Genomic DNA, 24,531 nt, shown 5'->3' with positions numbered 1-24,531 from the left:
TTGTATCAAACTGTTGGAGGAAAGTGCGAGCCTTTGCTTTAACCTCAAAGCCACTGAAAGTACTGAACTTTACCGCTGCACCACCTTCTTTGTAAGCTTTCGGCTTCTTCAGTGCCCCCAAGTTGTCATAAGGAATGGTCTGCAACATGGGCACTGTAGTAGGCATGATCGGCACATCTTGGCCATTCACATTTTGCGTTAAAGGTGCAATATCTGGCTGCTGTCCAGCAAAACCAGCCATGCCAAAATGACCCTGTGGCACCCCAAACTGGCCCTGGTTGCACTGAAAACCCTGCTGCATGCCGATACTACCATACATGGGGTTTGGCATGATGCCTTGCATACCCCCAGACACTGTTCCTGGCATGTATGGCTGACTTCCAAGTGCATAACCAGCCATACTTTGGAACACTGATCCACCCCTGAAATACCCAGGATGTACAGTGGGTGGTGGAAAAACTGGGTGCATTGCCTGGTATCCAGTTCCCTGTCCATTCAAGACAGCATGAGAGCTTTGAAAGGTGACAGGCTGAACTGGCATAGCCTATGGAATAGGCGCTCTAGCCACCTCTTCAAGCACAGGAGAAACTTGTTTTGGAGCCCCTGACTCCGCAACATGCGAGTGTTTCCTTTCCTGCTGAGTCACATTAAGTACTTGGGCTTGAGCCTCAACAAGCTCCGTACGCGGTGTAGGTTGTCTATTTTGCTATTGCACTGGTGGCGCTTGCAAGAACTCCATAAACCTTGGATTCTGCACCAGCTGCTGCGAAAAGACATTCACCGCGGACCCTAAACCTTGAACGCATCATCCTCAAGTTGCCGAGTCATAAAGCCCTGTACTTCTGGAGGGACATTCACATTGACAGGAGGTACAGACTGACGTGGCCGTGAGCTCTCGCCAATCTCGAAAACCATAGGGATTTCCTATCTGTCCTCTGAAGAGGAACCCTCTTCCATAATGCCCTTTCCTTTGTTGGCCATAGTGTAATCCCGCGTTCCTGCACTCTGTGTCTTTATCCAAAACAACCGAGGCTCACTCTTTGAGGAAAAAGTGATTGATATCCCGGCAATGGAACCTTGAAACCGGCCCATGGGGCGGTAGGCATTGGCTTTCACCGGAAATTCTTTACTTTAGACACACACACAGAGCATTTTGCAAAAAAAACCTGCGACGAGAATTAACACTTGAATACACAGACGGCTCGGAAGCTAGAATGCCCCGAGCAGACGCCGACAACCTGTAGGCCCCAAAATTGGCGCCCCTTTCGGTATTTCTTTATTCTTTGAGAGGGTAAATTACAAAGTAGAGTCCTGGGAATCCTTTACATGTATCCCGCTAGATACTACCAGATTTGGACAAATTTCGACAACATAACAACCCAAAAACTTGCGCGAAATCAATTTCCCTGCTCGATCTCACTTGCACTGGCATAAACCCTTTGATTCCTGCCCAAAAACGGTAAATTCAGGTCGTTGTATTTACTGGTTTTTGCCCTATTTCCAGCCCTAAACAATTCCTGAACTGTTCTTTGCCAATGGGGCACGATTCCCAAAGGTTCTGGCGTCCGTATGGCTGAAAAACTGTCAATTTTCTGCGCGTACACAGCGCTGAATTTGCACCTGCACGGTGAGGTTATGACCCTCACCGGTGCCTGTTTTGGAGTAGCAGCTAACTACCCCTGTTCCTGCTCAAGGAGGCTCTTGCCTCAGCACAAAAGCATGAACCCACACAGTTGTACATCAGTCAAATGAAGAGCCCTCTTGTCGGGCATCACATTACTGCACGTAGGGGAGAGAGAGAGAGCAGTGTGAAGCGTGTAGGGCATCACTCCTAGCACCACATTGTACATGGGAGCGAAAGAAAGCACTCCATAGCTCTTAACCTGTGACAAAAACCAAATGAGGCCTCTTCCCAGCTTGAAATTCAGCGCCCATTTTTCTGCATGAGGCAAGTGCATGAAAATTTGCCACTTGGCGCATTTACAAGCTTTTTTCCATTTCGGGTTTGCCGCCTAAAAATCTCCCAACAGGTTGCTCAGTTGACTTCGCGACAGAGTTGTAAAATGTTCCCCTAGTCATACCGGAGGTAATGACACGAACACGTTTCACAGCCCAAAATAGCAATTTCCTAAATTTTAGGAAATGATTCCGTTGAGCTCCCAATGGTCTTCTGACCATCTATCCTCATTGGGACCGCATCCAAAAGTGCAATGTGGCCCAACTATCGGATACTTTCAGTTGGTAGTTCCACCTTGACTTTATGCCTTTATTGAGTTCACTTCCTAGTATCCACCAACTTGCTAAGTGCGACGGGGGGACCTACATGATCTTGCTCTAAGCCTAGACATCCTCTTACTATACGAATTCTAGTGCCGACCACTACCCATCTGCGGGTGAAACTACAGTTCACATTGGCCATACAATGTCCAACCGTTTGCTACTTCAAAAAGAGGGTCTCAAAAATAAAACAAAACCCATTGGAAAGAAACCAACAACTAAAGTTAGCAATTGCCACGTCCTCGTGACACTTTCCACAACGCGAAAGTACACTTGGGGTGTTGTTGCCCGGTCCCTCACGGGCCTTGCGCTCCAGTTTGAGCTTTCTTCCACCAGCAGGATGATAGTGATCCAGAGGGGTCGACCTACACTTCAACCTGCTGCAGAGCTTACCCCCAGGAGTGGTGCAATGAGAGAGAGGTGTGTTGGGAGCTCGTTTGTGGCCTGACACTCTGGTTCATTTAGCGGGCCCGTTGCTTCCGCATCTACGAGGCTCGCTCTGTCCCACCGGCAGAGCCTGTTCGTGACTATTGGCTGGAGTTGATCCATACTCTCAGGGGTCAGTTTGAGAGACTTCAAGGCAGCTCCGACCGCATGCGACAGCGCAAAGAGGCCTTCCTGTGACTCTGGCGCCCAAGGCCCTTCTTCACCATGGTCCAGGATGTGCCCAGATGGCACTATCGACCACCTGTGTGGCTCTTTCCTCCTCCCATTTTGTGATTTAGCCTCATTGTACATATTTTGTTTACTCACTTGGAGAGTCTCCCAATGTTTTTGATGTAGCCCTCTCTAGTAGAGGTGGTTTGTAGCCCTATGGGCAATTTTATTAACTAATGGAAGGATCTTTTTCTCGGGGAAAAAAAAAAGAAGCTCGACAATTGTGGATACCTGCTTAGAAGCCAGAAGGACGCAACTGAGTTGCCTAGACTCCAAAACCCTACACTCTGGCACATTTTCTTTCTCCAGCTGTGTCCATACGAGAATCAGTGCTTTGTTTCTCCTAAAAATCAGCGAACTAATTCTCTCACTGGCTAATTTCTCTGAAGTGATTTGTTTCTCCTAAAAATCAGTAAACTACTGGCTAATTTTCTCTCTGCAAAGATCATTTCTGCTGATTTTTTTCTAGCTTTTTTGTTCAATAAATTGCACCTGGCATGGTGGGCATGAGTCTCTTGAAATTTACTCTCATATCCAGCAACGAACAGGCACACATATACACACAAAGCGCATGCAGAAACAGAAGGAAACAAAGTAATCTAAATAACTACCAAACGAGGTTTTGCAGGAAATTAAGAGACACAGGTCTTGAGCACAACTGACTTACTGAAGGGGGGAGATAGTTTTCTGTTTTTTGCCTGAAACCACTCTATGGGCAATAGAACCTTCTACTTGATTTGAAAGCTTGAAATCCTCAAGGTCCACCTTGAATTCTTGGGCCGAATCTCGTGTGTTTGTATAAAACGATGAGCTGGACACCACAAAGGAGCTCTTGCCTTTCTGGCCCCTACAGGTGTTACCATTACTGCTCCCTTTATTACTTCCCACCTTTGTGTTACCATTACAGGATGCACCTCTGAAAATCCCTATAGCCTCAGAGAATGCAGAATCTTCGACTTGTTCAAAGCCAGAGTGATTTTGCATCTGTGCAAAAAAGAATTAACCACATTTAGATTGTGATAGTAAAACTCTCCCAAACTGCTGCACTATTTCTTACTCGGGCTTGTTTATTTGTACAAAAAGTGGCCCCAGCATTTTGTTCAGTGAATCTACTGTTTGTAAGCTCATGACCTGCTTTGAAACACAACACCAAAGAAGACTCAGTATATCCCATCGGACAGCTCTCTCAAAATAGCAAAAGCCATACCCATATCTTTTGTTGGATACTGCCCTGCTTCTTTTGACAGTATGGAAGGCCCCATTGCCTACACCGTCAAGACATTAGTTAGAAAAGATGTGTCTTCTCCTGAGTTTGTAAAAAAATATTTACTGGAGCTAAATGCAACTAGTTAGTGTGATAAAATCCTATTTGTGGGCAATTAGAAATGTGTTAAAAAACACTTATGCCTCATGGCCAGGATGAAAACATACATCATGTGCAATATTGAACAAAGGGGTCCTAAAAACAATTTTTTTAAAGTTCGGGAATCTCTGGGCCTCCCGCAGACAGCATCCTATGAGAAGCATCTTTCTCTTTGGCATTTCACCTCCATAAAACAATTTTTTATGGAAAAATACAGGCGTAAAGACATTCTGGTGACCTGGACGTCAATGATTGACGATTGACTATTAGCCTTCTCGTCTCCATTAACTCTATCTTCAAAAACACATGGCCTGGACGTGTTCAAATATCTACCATAATGAACAAATTCATCCAAGCACTCATTACAACGTCTTATAGGTAAAAGTGCTATGGTACCATCTGCCTTGTCCAACAAATGGTGCAAACAACCATGCAGTTCAGTGAAGACAATAGCTTGTACTGGTGAAAAGCTTGAGTATGTGCAATGCCAAACGAATCTATTAAGCAATCTTTGATGGGATTTTGGCGCTCACAACAATTAAATAAGACCACTTTCACTGGTAAAGATTTGAAAACAATAATACCTGTTGCTTTTGCAGCTCCTCCAAAACATTATAAAGGTGATTCAATTTACTTTTCAATTTGTTCCCTCTGTCTGCTAGGGAGTTCCCCATAGTTCTGAGGTGACCTTCGTATTTTTGAATATCTGCCTTTGTAGATTCAATGGAATATATCTCCTGCCTTTCTTCTTCATTTTGATCCCAAAGAAAGGTCCTGGGCTTGGTACCCATTATCTCCACGCTATAAACTTCTTCCGAAGCATATCTCATACACTGACCTATATCTATGGGCAGAGGAGCCCCTTTGCGTTCCGCTCCCATAGTCAATTGAACCAAGGAATCGTGTTAATGAATGGGTGAGCATCAATGAGGTCATGCCATCAGATAGCCATGTGTCACATGATTGACACTCGAAGCAACCAATCACATGAGAGTAAGAAGGACCTGACAATCCAACATCGGTTGGAAACACTAGCACAATGGGAGAACATTGATGAAGTCATGCCATCAGTTAGCCATGTGTCACTCAATCGACCCTAGCAACCAAGTCAGCAAGACCTGACCTGACAACCCCAAATCAGTTGTAAGCACGAGCACAATGTGCATACTAGAGCACCGATGCAGGTGTTGAACAAACTCAGACACTGGACTCGGGCGAAGTTCTTTATCGGCAAAGTCTTTTGCATATGTCCGTCACTAACCAGGATATGCATGAAGCAAAAGCCTGCGATCGCACTATCTGCTTCATCAGATACGGAAAGCGGTATGGAGTTCAATGCACGTGAATGGCGATGTACACGGAGGGTCGATGACCGGCTTAGCCCGAAGCATCAAGGCAGCAGCGTGTGTGGGAATGCGAAAGGTTTTAACATTCCGTGGCCAAGTATTCCCGCCAACAAGCCGCCATTTTAAGCTGTGCTTGTGAGGTTCTTGTGATCGAACACTCGTCCCGCACGTAAAGGGGCCAATATGTTGAACACATTTTGAAAAAGGGTCATTAAGGCGAATCATGGAAGATGCAAGTGAATAGTAGAATGGGCGCCGAGGATGCGACAGCTGAGGAGTGCACAAGCATGGGTAGGTGGCGAGTGCAAGGCTAGGAGCGGAGCCGAATTCAGAGATGCGACGATGAGTAGTGCACACGCCTCTGTTGGGGACACGTCCTGCTCGTTTCTTTTTTGGTGAAGTGATGTGCTTCCTTTTTTTTTTTTGACATGCGGCCGCCTTGTCAGCGGCGATTGCCTAAGTCTTTGGTTAAGCTTACTACTTCTTTCCTCAGCTGGCCACTAGAGTTCAAATCCGGTTTGATTGTCCTAACTTTTGCTTGACTTGAAGCGATTGGTGTAGGTGAAGAGGAAAGGTTGGGAACCAAGGTATCTAAGTAATAATTGAATAAAAGTTGGAAGTAACGAGTAAAGGGGCCAGTAGGTCCTCTTAATAAGCGGAATCTAAACCAAATTACATATGCGAAGGAAGGAAAAACGAGGGAGACGACATGGGGGGGGGGGGGGGGGGGGGGGGGGGGAGAGAGAGAGAGAGAGAGAGAGAGAGAGAATTGCATGCTCAGCAGCGCGTAGCAAGGAGGAAAGTTGTTTCTGAGGGATAGCATTTAATTTATAGCAAACAATGCTCTCCATTCGCACGTAGGATCGAGATCCAGTGCATGCTTCGAGTCTTGCGATTGTGTTGCAGCAGGGCCATGTACAACCTATCCTCGTACTCTACAGCCACTGCCAGCACTTCCATGATCGGCTTTTGTTCGTGTCGCATGGTGTTCACATATGACGTCTGATTGAGAGAAGAATTAAAGCTAAAAAAGTTAAGGTGCCAACGAAATGTATTGGTGGATTTCATGCCATGTGTGGCAACAACCAAGGCAGAGAGAGATAGAGATCTTTTCTAGCAATAGTGGAAAACTCATGTGTTTGTTGCGATGATTGCAGGGTCAATCAAATGGTGATGTATTACAAGAAGCGGCAAGAACCAAGTGTCGTTTTGACGTCCTAGCCTTGCAAGAGAGAGAAAGATAGATGGGAGGCGGACAGAGGAGTACAAGGAGAGAGGGAGGGAAAGGCATACGTGAAGAGGAAGGGCTAGTGGAGACGATGAGGTGTGTGCCATGTGCGATTTGCACAGATTTGCTTAGAGGTGGGGACGTGGAGAGGGAGAAACACTTTGGGGGGGGGGGGGGGGGGGGGGGGGGGGGGGGGGGCTTTGAAGGGAAGATGGAAGAGTCATGCAGGTAACCTTGCATAGCGACGAAGGGCAAGGGGGGGAGGATCCAACGATGACAATGTTTGAGCAGTATGCAGTTGTGATGATGGTGATATGAGCTTCCTTTTTGCTTTCAAATTGCTAGATTTTGAAGGAATTGCGGTAACAGTTTAATTGCTTTCTTCAAATATAGATCGAGTAGGTCTCCCCAATCTCGAAAAAATAAAAATTCCTTCAAATAGAAAGGGTGGATAAGTTGGATGGTTGAGCAGTATGGTGGAATTTGAAACGTTGAGTGGTAGGGACGAATGGTTTAAGGATTTGGAAAGTGGAGGGCCATTTTAATGATATAAATGAATGTCTTTGTAAGGCTATGGCTCTCTGTGGAGCCCGACTCAACTTTATCGCTCAATAACTCTGTGTGTGTGTGTGTGTGTGTGTGTGTTTGTGTGTGTGTCATGAATCTTGCTCTGAGAGTCAACGAGCGCCTGGTGCGAGCTTCCTGAGCGAGTCTGGTGCGAGCTTTTTGATGCGCTGCTTGAGCGCCTCCTTCCCTTGTTGCTTTGGCATTGCTTACACTCTTACCGAATAATTTTCTCACAATTGGCTTTTGGCTTAATACTGCACGTGGAGCCCACTCACTATTCGTAAGCATTGATGTTGCATCCACCTTCATAGCATCATTCTCTAATGCATCTAAAAATCCAAAACCACTTGTTTGCATGACTTTGGGGATTCTTCTTAGTTCTATAATTAGGTTGTTGAACAGTGGGTGAGGGACCAATCTCTCTCTTAAAAGACCTAACAGCACCTAATCTGTATTGCGCTGTAGACATGCCACAGTTTGTGGTGACGTGCTACTGCCCAGTGCTGCATCCGCCTAGGGTAAGAGTGGTATCGACATCATCGGTAGTAGATACGACTAAGTTTTGAGTATCATGAGAATTTTATTTCAAGCCTTCGTTTTGACCCTTAGGTTTTTGACTGAGGATCTCGTACACACATCGTTACCTCGCTATTTAATGCATGCATGGATGAAGTCTTTTTTTTTTTTGGAAACATCCCTCACAGGCATGTTTGCAAGACTCAAGCACTACGGAGATAAGGCCAAAAGTTATGGTGAGAAAACTTGGTGAGATTTTGAAAGAACCTCCTTTGTAATAATGAGGGCAAAATCGCAAGCCAAAAGCAATGCTCAAAGATTCATAAAATGCATAGACAGACTTGCAGAAAAAATTTGAGAGAGTCTCCTTTTGTTCGGGGAGTGAAAACTCAACCCAAGTAACGCATAAAACCGATTCAAGGGAGTAAACGTGGGCATAAACAATCAACTATCACTAACAAACGATTGCTATATGTGGCATCAAGCAAAATATCCAATTAGAACCTATGGCAAGGGTACTATAATCAGATACATAACCTATGGCGGGGGTACCATAATAGAGAACTCCAACAATCCCTATCACCAAAGGTATCTCAACATACGAGAATACCCTAGCTCAATAAAGCCTCATGCACAGCCCTTCAAAAGGCTAAGCAAACAACAGTCTTAGAAAGGACTCTTCCGGTCGAGTCTTAGAAACGGTCGAGAAACTGCTAAAAAATGGCTCCACACAGTGTATAGTGGACAATATTTGCAACTCAACATACATTAGTATGAAACCATACACAAACAGGTGCCAAAAAAATTTGCATGTAGTAAACAAAATCTTTGCAGGGATATTTGCTCTCAAGAGATCTCCATAGCATTGTGTGTGCTCAAGAAAATATGAATCTGTCAATGCATAGCATCCTACAGCAAAACCCAGGGAGTTCACTAAGATAAAACACCTTATATCACGTGCGAACATGGGAACATTTTAAAAACCCTATGTAATTTTTTTTTGCAAGTTAACCCTTTAGGACCTCTCATAAATAGAGACTCAAATAAATAAATATATATAGGAAGGGCATTTTTAATTATACTTAGGATCCACATAAGGGTTATAAATAGTATATTTCCTAGCTACAAGAAAAAATGAAACTAAAACTTCTTAATATACACCTCTCGTGACTTGAAAGGTGGGAAAAAGATCTTGAAATGTTAAAGGGCTTTATTGCTCTCTCTCTCTCTTTCTCTCTCTCTCTCTCTCTCTCTCTCTCTCTCAAATATTTTCCCTCTTGCACTTTACAAGTCCAATGCGCATTTGCAAATTGGGGCAACCTTACAACTCAATCAACACCTCTCTCTCTCTCTCTCTCTCTAGGGTTGTTTGTTGATGATATGAAGCACTTATCTCATCAGTTGATATTTACTTACATGGCAAATAAAAATAAAGGACACAATGATAAAAGAGGAATCAATAGTGGAAGACAAACGATGTGTATGTTTTTAACGAGTATGGGATTATGCTTCAAAGTCTGATAACATTTTTGTAGGAGAGACTAAGGAATGAGACCTTGCTAGAGGAAATGGAGATAGGCAAAATTGAAAATGGCCATAATTAAGGGCTAGAGGAAGTGCCTTGGGTTAGTAAATTGATTTCGAAACACCATGTTAGTGGATTTTTTGAGCCCATGACATAAAACTCAAGGATGGTTTGAACATCACCTCTCATGACCTAATATCATGCTATATGAGAATCGATATATATAGCAAAAAGTTTGGGTAGTGGCTATTTTGATTGGTTTTATTTTGTATCTAGCCATACTATATGGCTAACAAAAATACCTAAATAACTATCATGTTTATTCAATCCTTAGAAGACAATCTATTATGTTTAGATTAAATGAACAAACAATAAAAAAGGATAAAGCTTTGAATTCTATCCCCCCTCTCTCTCTCTCTCTCTCTCTCTCTCTCTCTCTCTCTCTCTCTCTCTCTCTCTCTCTCTCTCTCTCTCTCTCATGGGCGATATATGATACAAAACAAAATCCATTTGATTAATGTAATTCATGTAGAAACTAAACACGATAATATACATCCATTTGATTGTAGCAATAAGCAAGTGGAACAACTACTCCTGATATTTGCATATTCAGTTGTGTCTTTACAGTAGCAAAAAAGGATTTTTTTAATCAAAATGCTAAAAGTTGACTTTGTATAAGGTCATTCTATGCCCTCAATGCAAACCAAGAGCTTCTTGTAGCTATTATCATAACGCCATAAAGTAATCTTTGTGCAAAATCATTGTCTATCTCCAATAGAAACTCAAAAAATTGCCTCTGATATCATCCTGAAAAATTTATTATAAAAAAACATATTAGCCATGCCTTGCATTATAAGATCTATTCTTTTGAAATAAAGTAATAAAAATCACCTTAAATTTAATTTTTGAAAGCATAAAACACTTTGCAATCATTACTATCGAATCTATATTTGTCGAAAGATGGATCATAGGTAAGATTTACCAAATCTATGATACTTTCAATGTCAACCATGTGTAGATCTGTTGAATCATGAGAAAACATTTTGGTTCCCTTCACCTTTGTATACCAACCAAGTTGGACTTGCAAAATCCTTCAGGTCTACTCAATAAATCAAACCCCATTGTATTCCACTAATCGACCACCAAGTTTTCTTCGCATTATTTGGACTCTACCAAGATACCTATCATAATAACTAATATCTAATTCTCCTAAATGATTTTCTCATGTTAAACTGATCATTTAATATGGGGAAGTGCCACAGGAGAAAAAGCTAGAATATTAGTTAAGCTGGCAGATCGGCCACAGTAGGGATCCAAAGGAGGGAAAATAGGGATCCAAAGGGGGGGCCATCTGCAAAAGAGCAATGTGCAACAATGGGCTTTAAAGACCCTAAGGTTCAGCCCATTAAGACTTCCAAAATGCCAAGGTTCCAAAAATCAAAGGTTGTGTCCAATGGTCAAGCTTAGAAAAATTGGATGCATTGTGTGTGTACAAAAAAGTCTTCACGATTCCTACATAGGAGGGGGCGAGCCCTATAAGTAGGGGATGAGAGAGAAACACACACACACACACACACACACACACACACTCATCACAGGGTCCCTTTACACAAAGGGAATGAGGGACACATGTCAGTCCCCTAGCCCAGATGCCCATAAGGTGCACTCAAATCCTATTGGATGGCCATGGAGGTGGACCAATGAGGATTAGGCTAGAGTAAATCTAGTTTAATTCATTTAAAAACACTTAATAAAAGAACCAATAAGAATTAAGCTCTCTAGAAGACTATTGGACAGTCTCCCAAGGGGTCCAATGAGCATTCAGCAGCCCAATGGCTTGCCTGATTCTTATTGGTCATAAGACAAAGGGGTCCAATGAGATTTTAGTTGCATTAATTAATTACCTAAAGCTCTCACAAAAGGGTAAAGGGGGACACATGTCAGAAGGCTATCACTTATGCTACTTAATTCTCATTGGCTAAGCTTGGAGAGGTCCAATGGGGTGTCAGCATGAGTAATTTGCATGAGGGTTCGACCAAGAGAGAGAGGGGGCTGATTTTTCAAAGGCATTATTCCACATACACTCACACTAGCTCATGTGTGAAGCAAGGAGACTCTCTCTCTCTCTCTCTCTCTCCTTCTCAAGCTTTAATGGAAAGCTCATCATCTACTCCAAGCTTGCGAGAAGGGAGGCCTACACCAACAACTCTTGGCTTTGTGATGCAAATCCAAACAAGATCCAAGCTTCAATGCACGCTCATATCCTCTACCATGCTAATTACTAAGCTATGCTATGCTAGTACGAGTGATTATGTGAGGAGATGTACATCTTTCTCGTAAGACTACTCCTTCTTCCTCTCATACCCCACTAGCTCTCACCATCTCCAAAGGTGTGTGAGATCTTGGGTTTGAGACTGTGAGGGAATTGATGTTGTGTATTATAAGTGTTTTGCTTAGTGCTTGAAGCTTCCATCTTCATTGCACTAGCTAGTTATTGAAGGAACACAAAGAATTGTATTGTAAAATGTCTCCCTTGATGGGGGAAACCTATAATACAAAGCCTTTTGGAGGGGGGACCGGCTCCATGTAAATCCGGTCCTCAGCTATTGTCAATAGCTTAAGTTCTCTCTCTTTTGAAGTATTGTTCATGCCTATCTAACTAGGTGTTATGTTTTTGTTTGCTCTCTCCACCCAAGCACTCTTGTTATGCTCATTAGGAATCTATTCTAATGAAATGCTCACTATGTTGATGCTATTTTCCGCTACACACAAGTTACTAGGCCATTAAATGTTACAATACCAACATTCAAGTATGATTTTCTTAGGCCTTGTAGATGAGATAGGTTTTGGCCGTTTTTAGATGGCTCTAATTGAACATCATTGGTGAAATATACTGCACAATCTAATCCTATGCCAAATAGATTTTTGTTTGTTGCCTCTTGTTTATTTGTGTCTTTGCTGAAGTAGACTCCTTGCCGCACACTAGTAAACCTATCCTTTGATAATGTTGGATTTCCATTCAATTGACTGACTAAGGTTGACTTGCACATTTCTTTTCTATCCACTTCTATCCAATGTATTGTTATTTTGGATTCTAAATCCTCATTCTTCAAGATGGAATCCATTTCATGATGAAGCTCACTTGCTGCAATTTCTTCATCATTGCTTTGCTCTATCGCTAGGCTGCAATGTGAGTCGTTATTTTCCTCGTTGACATTACAATTATCTTCAGTTTTCTTCTTGTCAAGGTCAACCCATGAGCCATCGTTCTGAAGCCATGGAGAAAGCCACCACCTTTTGTGAGAGGGATTTGTTGGCTCCATATTCAAAGACTTGCATAAGTCTTGTGAAAGCTTCAAGCCTTCTTTCAAAGAAGTGGTAATCTTTGCATTATCATTTGTTTCGCTGTAATCCTTCAAATTTGCCATTGGCACACCATTTTGCTTATTCAATTCTTTTCTATCCACTTCAACCACATGTATTGTTATTTTGGATTCTAAATCCTCATTCAAGATGGAATCCATTTCATGACGAAGCTCACTTGCTGCAATTTCTTCATCATTGCTTTGCTCTATCGCTAGGGTGCAATGTGAGTCGTTATTTTCCTCGTTGACATTACAATTATCTTCAGCTTTCTTCTTGTCAAGGTCAACCCATGAGCCATCGTTCTGAAGCCATGGAGAAAGCCACCACCTTTTGTCAGAGGGATTTGTTTGCTCCATATTCAAAGACTTGCATAAGTCTTGTGCAAGCTTCAAGCCTTCTTTCAAAGAAGTGGTAATCTTTTCATCTTCATTTGTTTTGCTGTAATCCTTCAAATTTGCCATTGGCACACCATTTTGCTTATTCAATTCTTTTCTATCCACTTCAACCACATGTATTGTTATTTTGGATTCTAAATCCTCATTCAAGATGGAATCCATTTCATGACGAAGCTCACTTGCTGCAATTTCTTCATCATTGCTTTGCTCTATCGCTAGGCTGCAATGTGAGTCGTTATTTTCCTCGTTGACATTACAATTATCTTCAGCTTTCTTCTTGTCAAGGTCAACCCATGAGCCATCGTTCTGAAGCCATGGAGAAAGCCACCACCTTTTGTGAGAGGGATTTGTTGGCTCCATATTCAAAGACTTGCATAAGTCTTGTGCAAGCTTCAAGCCTTCTTTCAAAGAAGTGGTAATCTTTGCATCATCATTTGTTTCGCTGTAATCCTTCAAATTTGCCATTGGCACACCATTTTGCTTATTCAATTCTGTTCATATGCATTCTTGTTTCTTTTGAGCTCGAGAAAAGACCAAGCCAGTATCACCACACTCAAGCCTAGCAAGTTTGTTTAGATTACCTGTGCAATGCGAGAGGTCCAATAGATCAAAGACCCTTTCCATTCCACTCATTCCCCCAACCTTGCTGAAAAATATCTCAGCTGCATATGAACCTATAAGATGTAATGGGCATTCCAACTCTGGAAAGTAGCGGCAAAACATTTTTGCAAGTAAAACCACAAAATGACATGAGATTTGCACATCCAAATAGTATTCTCTGTTAATAAAGTGGCTTTTAACTTATAAACGAGATGATGATATATCCAAAGTTTCCAAAGCTTGAAGAAGAATACAACTTTAGCGGCCAAAACTATTCGGCTTCTTAACCCAAGGTGTGGTGATAAGAATATATCGATGTAGTCAACCACAATTTGTAAATATGCCTCTATTCCATGAGCACTTTGTTCGATTCTTTTCATACAAGGACCACCCTTATGTAACTCTCTAAGACATGATATGACTTTTCTACTAGCAAGCCTTTGTGTTGCACCCCAATTTCGTATATCTTCTCACGATAGATCACTATCTCTTAAATGATGCCTATAAAAAGGAAATGAGCCATATACCAATGAAATATGATTCAAGGTGATCCAAACATCAGAAATAGCTAAAGAATGGCTAGAATTATCAAGAGCATTCACAAGATTATCCATTATAAATGAAGTCTTGCCCATAAACATCTTGATTGATTTTTTGGCCAGATATATTCCAGCCACATCAATCTATTTTGAAGCGAATACCATTTGTACTGTGTAGCCCTCAATCATCAATTTGCACCTATGATTGTCCCCATCTGAGGCATGGCCAATTATTGGACCTATTTTGTATGTGTTTTCCAAAATCTTTCTACTTCTATCCATTGATTCCTTACAAAGATAACATCAAACTTGTTGCATGTAGAGTGTACAACCAATGCAAGCCGTGGAAGCTTTTCACGAAGAGGATTGGCTAAGAGAACTCGCCCATAGTGATCGATCTCATTTGTTTGGAAGACATTGATAATATTTTCATATCCATCTGCTGCCTCACCAACGGTGATGATATAGGAGGAAATGCATTGGTGATATTCACCTTTTGAGCCACAAAATCCAACAAGGGTATCATTGTTTGCATTCCATTTGTACAAACATATCAAGTATACATAAGGCTAACCCTCTGATTGTAATACATACAAATTATTCAAAAAATTCCATGTATGTTATCCATACTTGATGCGGCGCTTAATAACAGTCTCATCTTCAACAATAATGAATGGTACTCGTGAGGTAATCCCATGCTTGATCTTCTCCTTTTCATATATTTTTGCTATACGTTCACAAATATATTCATGCACGGAGGGCAAGAACTCTATGGACTTCCTTCCTTCGTGCTTTGTAGTGCTCATAGAAGGGCCACCTAGGTTTTGGCCTAGAAATTCATGTAGCCTTGGCCCTCCCCATACTTTTACTGTTTCAAAGATAGCTTTTGATGTTTTTTAAAATCTCTTTTCTTGTAATGTTCGTACGAGATATTGAAAAATATCTTGCAAAAAAATCCCACAATGCTGGTTTTCCTCCAAACTTTCCAAGTGTATGTGCCTCAATAACATTATTACAAAAGCGGAGAATATCTTTCATTTGCAAACTTTCTTTGCTAGCCTCCTTCAATGATCTCACTCTAGCTGACAATGTTGTTATCCTTTTATGTGTCCACCAAAACTGTCGTAAGCTATCCCTTAGCTCTTTCTTTGTAGATATGTGCTCCTTTTTCACTTCTTACTTAGTGAGATAGTCTAGGCATATTACAGTCTTGGTTACTCTGTTTCCTCTTTTAATCGAGGAAGATTGTTCTCTAAAATCTTGTAAATGAAAGTCAGTACACTTTGGAATATCCTTGCAAAAATGACACATAAAACCTGGAAATGGTATTCCATCCTTTGATATTCTTTCACATTTTTCATGTTGAAAGCACCCATTAACCGTAAACTCTTGAGAACCATGAATGATTCTAGTGTGATTTTGAGGCTCACAACAGCATTCTCTACCATTTTGTTGATCATGAATTAGTGACTTGACATGCACCACCTTAGCCCCCATAGTTATCGTGCCATCCAAAATCCCCAGCATAATATGGTTAAAGGATCAATTGGAAAGGATGATGTAGCTTGAGCATACTTACAATTATGAATTGGAAAAGAACTCTCCTCATTTGCATCAATAGATGTTGAGACAAAGAAGGAACTCAATGATTTCTACTTTGCATCTTTTCCAATAGCTTTTTTTGGTCCATCTCGAAGCCCTATAAGAGGAGGAATTATACGGCCAGCTTCTTTTTGTATGGCCATTGTATGTGTCTTTTGATAGTGTATGCTCCATAGTTATAGTATGTAGATCTAAATGAGGAGGACATAGTGGCAGCCAAGTGTTATCATAAGTGCATTGTATTCTTACAAGCTTCTTATCTTTGCTCCCATGAAGTGTCCCTTCTACAAGCTCAAAAGTTACACCTATATAACATGTTATATATTTGAAAAATATGTTATCAAGAGACAAATTTGCATGTCCCAATCAATAACAATATATGGTAAAACAATTTTTTAAAACCATTTTCCTTATTGTTGAAGGATTTTATCACTTCTAATGCATGAAGAATGCAACTAGCATCCTCCTCCTTTGTTGCTTCTTCTTTACTTGCTACCTTGCTTATATCCCTCTTTGAATGATACATTTTCTCACGTCGCTTGCTAAATATGTGCGTCATAAGAAGTTAGCCAAGCATGTGTAAGCTGCAAGCTTCCATTCGAGGAACCTATACCATAAGCCTCTCCACATTCATTGCACCATAGTTGTATGATTGATTTTCCATTGAGCTCCTCGATTTTTAGCTCAAAGTTGTCATCCCTTGTGACTGTCACATTAACGTGCCCTTGTACACTCTTTCTCCCATTTATCTAGCTCTTCTTTAGGGACAAGCAGATTATTTTGCAAAGTGGCACTTTCAAAAGAAACCATCCCATCATTGAAAGTGCTTCCATGATCACTTCCAAGACTTGATCGAGAATCATTGCATGGAATATTTGATGGTTTAAGATTTAGACTCTCATTGTTGGCCTTCCTCTTTTGATAAACCAATCCATTCTCCACAAGCCACTTGTCTTCTTGTTTTGCATTGATAACTATAGATCCTTCCAAAACAAAATGAAAAGGTTCTTCGAATAGCTCGTCCTCTGTGATCTCCTTTTGAATGATGCTGTAGGTTGATTCTCCCTTGACACGAACAACACCAAGTGGATTCCCACAAAAATTTTCTACATTATACACCTTTATGTCTCTAGATGTTGCCATTGATTCCCTCTATGCAAGGTGTACAAATTTGTATCCTGCAATTCTTGACAAGTAAATCTATAGTCAAGACCATAGAGGAAATTATATACATACACATATTGTAGAAGATAATGCAAAATGTGACTCCTATAGACAAACTTTTGTCAAATAAGGAATCAAATTTTGTATTATCACCTTCCATTATTCAACATTCATATAAGTCATTTTACGGCTTTAGTAAAGACAATATACATTGACATGAAAAGAAACTGTAAAGGCCTGGGTGACTAGACTTAGGATCCTCCTCCCAACCTCCCAATATAAAGGCAGGCTCCTAGCCTCTTGCCTTAGATGGATTCCCTTGTCCACACTGCCTAGCGTGGCCCCTGGCCCAGTCTGTGACTCCCTGGCCTGGCCCTTGTCTTGACATTACTCCCCCCTTGGAGAAGCGTTTTCGTCCTCGAAAACACAAGTGGTAGTATCTTCGTAAGAACAATGATGTTTTCCTTATTGGCATCCCATACGCGAGCCAATTGTCCATATGATACTTGATGCAGTGAGGAGGTTCAATGAAACCAAGAGCAACATCTTGATTTTCAACTTTGTTGTCCTTTTGCAACCACACGTATCTAAATAGTAACTCGTGATAACTCATGTGAGTATCTTGAAAAGCTCATAGCTACTGAGGGATAGAACAGGGAGTGTTCTCATGTCTGACTTCTGAACATTTTGGAACACACAGAACTACATGTTCACCCCTAACGAAGGTTACATGCCAACATACTTTGCTAGCACACCTACTAAGTCCTTGACTTATGAAACTATCGAATCGGTATCCAACTTTCCCACAACAGGTGTTCAAAGTTGAAAACCTGACCTAAGAAAATTCAAGAATAGGGAGAGAATTGCCCATTCAGAATGCTTTGTGTTGACGTATGTCTTAGCAGATCCTTTAGCGAAAAATACTTGTAATCTGCCCATCCAACGCGAGATGAATAGCAGCAGTAAGAGTGAGGTACTTTCCCCCAACCACTTATAGACAATCTTACACGACTAACGTTAAACCATGACTCAAACATTGAGTATCCAACCATATACTCGATATGGAATGGAGAAAACCAACCAGGTTGAAAGCTGGTTGGAGTGGAGTAAACTCTTAGAGTTTAGACCAAACAACCACATAAACCCATATTGAGCCATTAACTTGTATGGAAGGGTGTAAACTCATAGTAAATCTGCAGTAGGGATTGCACTTGCAGTGCAAAAAGGTGTAGAAAGAATAAAGTCCATGAATTTGCATGCCGCTCCAAATAAATCAGTGTTAAACACTAGGACCCATAACACCTAGTGTGCATGTATTTAACACAAACTTATCCAAACCGCAGTTCCATGACGAGACTTTCCACGGTACATACGGGAAAGCCTGGCAACAAAAGTTGGACCATAACAGAATGTGACAACCCAATCACACCTAGGTATCAACCATGAGACATTCTCATGAACGTAGCATACGTGGCTATAGGTAGAAACAACCCTCCGTTAAGGTGGTTCCAGAGCACTTGTAATCGAAACAAGTCTGTATTGAGTACCCGACAACTTCTAGCCACTGAGATAATTCTTGATACGGTGTGCTCCAAATGGTCTAATAAACGGATGCGATCAGCACGTAGGACGTCATCGCGACACATCATTAGGAATTAGGCGCCAGTGTCAGTCCTAGAGACTCATATTCTCCACATGTGGAATATGTCTCAAATAAGGATGTCCGAAAAAGCGACATCCACCAAGTACAAGATGTACTTGTATCCAGCAAGTACAAGATGTACTTGTGTGTGGAGGTAACTGCAAAACACTCCGTGACAAGAGTGAGAGGGACCCTCATTATCGGTGCTCCACACTGGCTAAACCGAACTCCTTGAGTTCCTAGACCATGTTGTATCCTGTGTGACAACATGTGCCAAAGTGAACCCTACAAGTGGGTTCATAATAGCATAATGCAAAAATGTATATTGGACACTATGGCCCAAAATACTTTGTTCCGACATGCCCTTGGCATGTCTCGGAAACATGCAATCACATTTATACGAGTTGAAAAAATCAAACAAAGCATACTAAAAAACGGAATAATACCAAATCAATAGATGCGTACCTGGGGATTGAACTATATGTTCACTTACCCGTATTCAATTGTAGAGGAGCACATCGCCAACCTGAGAAAAAACCAAGCAACATTGTACTGGAAACCCTGGGTGTTGCCTTCGCAATCCAAACCCGTTGGTTAGAATCTACGTAGTCAAACCCCTTCGTAAGACCCTTTGTAAAAATTGCTCAACTAGTAGGTAATGGTAACCAACATAGTCAACCATGTACAGAATGATTGGAATCAACTAAAAAGGTTGAATTTATCCACTACCGTGTGGTAAACAGCAGAATTCTTTCCTTGAAAGTATAACAGAAATGGATCAAATTGTGATCCTCAATGTTGATGGGATGATTTAGTAAACATCCGTTGGGTCTTACCCCAAAACTATACTTCCATAGACACTCATAGTGCTATAAAGAGAGTAGGATATCAACACAAGTGAAATGCCTAGCTCTTATGGACAGCCATGCTGTTGCAACGGTTTACTGCACAGCTAGACTCCATGATAGAGAGCAACTAATGTGAGTTTAAGGCTATCAAAAACTCAACTCGAGCGTCGCACTAAAAACACGTAGTGCAAAAATGACACTCGAAACATTTGTAATGTCAAGACTTGCTTGTCCATTAACGTCGATGTGTATTCCACTAGGTAGATTTGTTCGATCATGAAAACAATCACCCAAGAAATGCCAATAGTTGGGTCTTACCCAAGATCTGACAATGACTCTTAGCCAACGTGTGTGGTTCATAGCCCTCGTGGCAAGTAGTGTTCAATCGTCGAACCGATGAAGACTAATTTGGATGACATCTTGCCCAATTTCTAGCGGAGAGTTAGAGCACCTTGGCTGCGAACATAACATGTATCAAAAGATTCTTAGAAATTTGTCATTATTCGTTGAGAGAAATAAGAGAGAGAAGAAGAGCATGCTGGGTTGAGGAACTTTCCTTAAATTTCTAGAGTGTGTGCACTTTGCCTGTGAAATAAGTCCTAGCTTTAGTTGCCTTTTAGTGCTGTTGTGTGTGGACAGCAACCTAAAAAATCATGCAAAACAATCCATCACTTATCTTGTCCTGGACAAAGTTGCTAGTGTGATAGCGAAAGCGTAATCCATGAAGCAGTGGAGTTGATGCCACCTTGTTAGCATGCCTTGCATGCAGAATTGTAAGCCCTTGCCGAGAATGATGGCCTAAAACGTGAGAACCAAAATCAGAAGTGCCTTGCATAGTAGCGTGTACTGTTAGGGATACATCCTAACTTGACGTTGCCACACCTAAAATGGGAACAAATTTCTGGTCGTATCAATTCCCCAAACTTGTGTGCCAATGCCCTTGATTTGGAATCAATGGGTTGGATCGTGGCACACGATAGAAGCCTTGCTTCTCTTGAAACTGACAAAGCACGTTGCTTTGCACAACAGATAATAGTAGCCAAAGTAAACATGAAAACATGAAAAAGCAAGGAAAACTGTAAATTGTCTAACCTGGTCATCCTGCTATAACGAATTGTCCCAAGATTCGGTGGAAGAAAATGCGCTCTAAACCGGCTCATAGCCATATCTGCTTTGCAAGATAGGATTGTCATGTGGATCATATACACCCTAATGCAGTGATCGTGTACGCATCACATAATGTGTTCGGCTGATCGTATAAGCCAAGATATGTGACTCGTCTTATAAAAAAATTACTATACCAGAACAGAAATTGGGACATAACACTACCCAATTCAAAAAACGTACAATACGCTGAAAATCCATATGCAAGTATGAAAAAATGGCTAAGCATAACATGTTCAAAAGACATATAACTATTGTGCCGTGCACCAAACTTGGAGTTTATGTCGAATTACGAACTCATGCACCATGCTTAAGTTGTCGTACATGTGGAAGCTGCTTTTTTTGATGTGTTCCTAAGCAATAAAAGCATAAATTTTTGACGCTTTGCCCGTTGAAAGTCGGATTGTGATAGTCGCTTCCTGACCACGTTGGTCATGACCACATCTGTATCGACAACCGATTTCTCTTGTACAAGTTGGACCTCTTTGGTCATAACTATTGGGCAGACAACCCCTTGGGTTGCCGGCAGGTGAGAAGCTGATTCTGGTAACATATTGTAAAGTAATCATGTGAGGTTTTCCACTTGCGTAGCCAATATTTGGACCCGTACGGCTAGCTTCCAAAATCGGGCATCAAAAGTTTGTCAGTCCTGTCGAGTGACACACTCCCTGGCACCAGGCAAGTTACTATCATCCTCTAGAATATCAAACACACTATGAGGAGGAGGTGTAAATAGTCGTGGAGAGAGAGATAGATCGCCTCGGTTTGCATCATCCATCCGTGTTGCCACGTGGGTACTCTCCATGAGAGTATCCAACCACGCGGCATCCACAAGTGAAGCAGACTCCAAGTATTCGAAGTCAACATGTGTTGATTATCAATTTCCGCATTCATGGCAAAGACGTGTTGTGCGAACAAAAGAGAAAACAATACCTTGGGTTGCAGAAAGGCTCGTTGTCATAGTATGCACCACAAATGGTAATTATCCGTGCTAATTACGTTGGTAGTCCAAGCTTTAATCAAGCGGTAGATCTACCCGTGCACGTACCCTACTTGGACACGTTGTAGTTGAGTCAATTGCAAATGGTAATTTCTTTAGTGCAATCGGGTTTATGGACACTGTAGCCGATGGATCAAATTTTGAAATTATCAACTCTGTAGGGGATTGTTGACTTATTGAGTGCTATACGCAGGGAAGTGTCAGTTGCTAATTGCCCGGCCCGTTGCCGATGGTGACCGAGTACCCTCAAAGGCTGCAGTTACAGGCCGAGACTCCCGTGGGCACTTGCCCTAAAACTTTTTTCAATTGGTATGCTCTAAAGCTGGGAAGACCGAGATTTGCAAGGGTTGGCTATGGCGGTCAGTAAACGCCGATGGTGGCAAGCAAGAGGGAGAGAGAGATGCCGACCACTGTGGTGCACAAAATTGGTGGCTCCTGTGACGGGTTCTGCTCAGCAGGTCCGCGCGCAACTACCGAGCCCAAGAGCTCCCACTTTGGTCGACCTCGCTTCTGCTCACCCCCTTCGACAGGGTCGGATACCGCGATGCTCACGACCTTGACGCCCCTTACTAAGCGGCCATGCCTGCTTGTCGGCCTCTTTTGGCTTGCATGACTTGCAAAGAGTATAACCTTCCACGCCTGTGAGTCCCAAAAAAGGTGGCTCTTGATACCAGTGTAAAGGCCTTGGTGACTAGACTTAGGAGCCTCCTCCCAACCTCCCAATATAAAGGCAGGCTCCTAGCCTCTTGCCCTAGATGGATCCCCTTGTCCACACTGCCTAGCCTGGCCCCTGGCCCAGTCCGTGACTCCCTGGCCTTGCCCTTGTCCTGACAGAAACCATCGGTCTCTATCCAAACAATAATTGTGTGTCAAAGCTAAATAATTATATATTAAGAAAATCCTCGTTTACTATTGTCACATTGTCACATGCATGTGGACAAGCTGTGCGGGCCTTCTAGGGTTTAGGTTAGCCTAGGAAGTGTTTTGGCACCTTTGTGAGCTTGTAACTAGGATGTGCATGTCCATACACTTAGAGTAGCTGCATACCCTTTGATTGCACAACCCATTAGCATTAGCATTAGTACCTAGCACCAAGCATGAGCATTTTTGCTGCACACAACCATTTTCCTCAATTGCACGTGAACAACCTCTTACAGGGATTTTATTAAAAAAGTAACCTTTTATTTTCCAAGTTCATGGGGTTGTAAGAGAGACTACTCTAGTTCTTAACACCTATATAAGTAGCCTAGGGGCGCTAGAGAACAATAGAAAACACATGAGAGCATTAGCACCCAGCAGGGCCCCGCAGTACCAAATAACACCAGGAATTTTTCTCAGTAGCACCGAGCATTTTGGATCAGCATTTTCAGCACCATTAGAGTTTTCTCTTTCCATCATGGTGATGTCAACAGCACCATAGCAGATCAGCCATAGCCTTGTCTCGCAGTCACCTTTTTCAATGCAGTTATACGAACATTTTCAACTTTCAACCCTTAGATCAGCCAGTGTTTTTCAAATTTTAGTCATCTACATCCTCAATGACAACATATTAGCCTGTAGCCTCACCGCACTTGCAAAATTCCATCAGCATCCCTAGTATTTTTAGTTCTCAACCATTAGCCTTGTAGTCTCAACACTGACTGCGCATCGGCTCCCTGTTTATTTGAAATTTTGCTCCTAGAGATTGGCTATGTTTTTATATATGCTACTCCACCAGCTTTTGCAATATCATTCCTCAGGCATGCCTTGGTTCTAGTGACCTCATCCACTAAGTTTTTTCACGAAGAACACTTCAAATCTGCTCACAATAGTTCAAGCCAGATTTCAGTCCATCATATTTCTTCAATTTCAAACCATTCCACATTGTCGTAGATTCAATCCATTGTTAAAAGCATTGTTGGTGTATAGAATGGTCATTTTCACGTGCACATTCCCTGTTCCCATCCCAATTTCCCATTCCATGTTTTAAAAGTGAGTATCCAAAATAGGAAATGGAATTTCATGCATTTTTGTGCAGATGATTTTCAGCCGAGTTAACATAAACTTCTGATCCAAATCTTCCCCCGACAGTTTAGGCTATATTTTAGCCCATCGAATCTCTTCGACTTCAGCACATTCCTTGGCTCTGATGGTGAATCCACATTGATGTAGATTAAATCCATCGCCAAAGGCATCATTGTTGTATATAAGAGGCAAACAAACCCTAGATCTGTTGCATTTTTGTGCGGGTAGTTTTCAGCCAAGGTAGCCTTCTTATCTAGGACATTGTTGGCCTCCTAATAATTAATCTCCATCAGTGATTATATGTAGCACACATCAAAGATCTACAATGGCTACATCAAATCAGCCCTAAAGGTACCTCTTTGAGGAGTTATCAAGGCAATATCATCTTCTATTCTTAGTGATTGTTGTCCATGCATGATGTACATTTGATTTATGGAAAAGAAAAAAATACCAATCTCGTAATGGATTGGGGGGCCCTTGGGAGGGTTTGGGACCCATCGGTGTGTCCTTCTCCTCTCTCTCTCTCTCTCTCTCTCTCTCTCTCTCTCTCTCTCTCTCTCCCTCTCCCCACATCTCTCTGCATTCATTCTGAGAAGGAATCGCTCATTAACACAACAAATTCATCATTCACCCCCGATTCACCACATAAAGGCAAGGTTTTCAAAGGGATATAAAAGTGTAATTGCTAGATCCTTAACAACAACATTATTCCGCTGCACATGATATCT

At 41.8% G+C, this 24,531-nt stretch overlaps 1 protein-coding gene across 6 annotated transcripts in view; it reads right to left on the bottom strand.

The window, feature by feature from the left end:
• Positions 1 to 5,772, bottom strand: part of LOC147452143 (uncharacterized) — an 80,867-nt gene extending 75,095 nt beyond the window's left edge. For 2 of the 6 annotated variants that reach the window (XR_015188872.1, XM_086517944.1), the window contains exons 1-4: positions 4,882 to 5,769; positions 4,142 to 4,199; positions 3,992 to 4,068; positions 3,602 to 3,918 (exon numbers count right to left, since the gene is read on the bottom strand). Coding sequence is in view for 2 of the 6 variants with exons in the window: in XM_086517944.1 (XP_086374070.1) it covers positions 3,602 to 3,918; positions 3,992 to 4,068; positions 4,142 to 4,199; positions 4,882 to 5,178 (749 nt within the window). In the remaining 4 variants the exon portion in view is untranslated. Of the gene's footprint in view, positions 1 to 3,601; positions 3,919 to 3,991; positions 4,069 to 4,141; positions 4,200 to 4,881 lie in introns of all 6 variants that reach the window. The other 4 variants (XR_015188875.1, XR_015188874.1, XR_015188873.1 and 1 more) reach the window with 4 other exon arrangements.
• Between the last annotated feature and the right edge of the window lie 18,759 nt (positions 5,773 to 24,531).

Source organism: Adiantum capillus-veneris, chromosome 8 (genome assembly GCF_014529385.1).
Source record: "Adiantum capillus-veneris isolate H3 chromosome 8, ASM1452938v2, whole genome shotgun sequence".
NCBI classification, from domain to species: domain Eukaryota; kingdom Viridiplantae; phylum Streptophyta; class Polypodiopsida; order Polypodiales; family Pteridaceae; genus Adiantum; species Adiantum capillus-veneris.
This window is presented reverse-complemented; position numbering and strand designations above follow the sequence as displayed.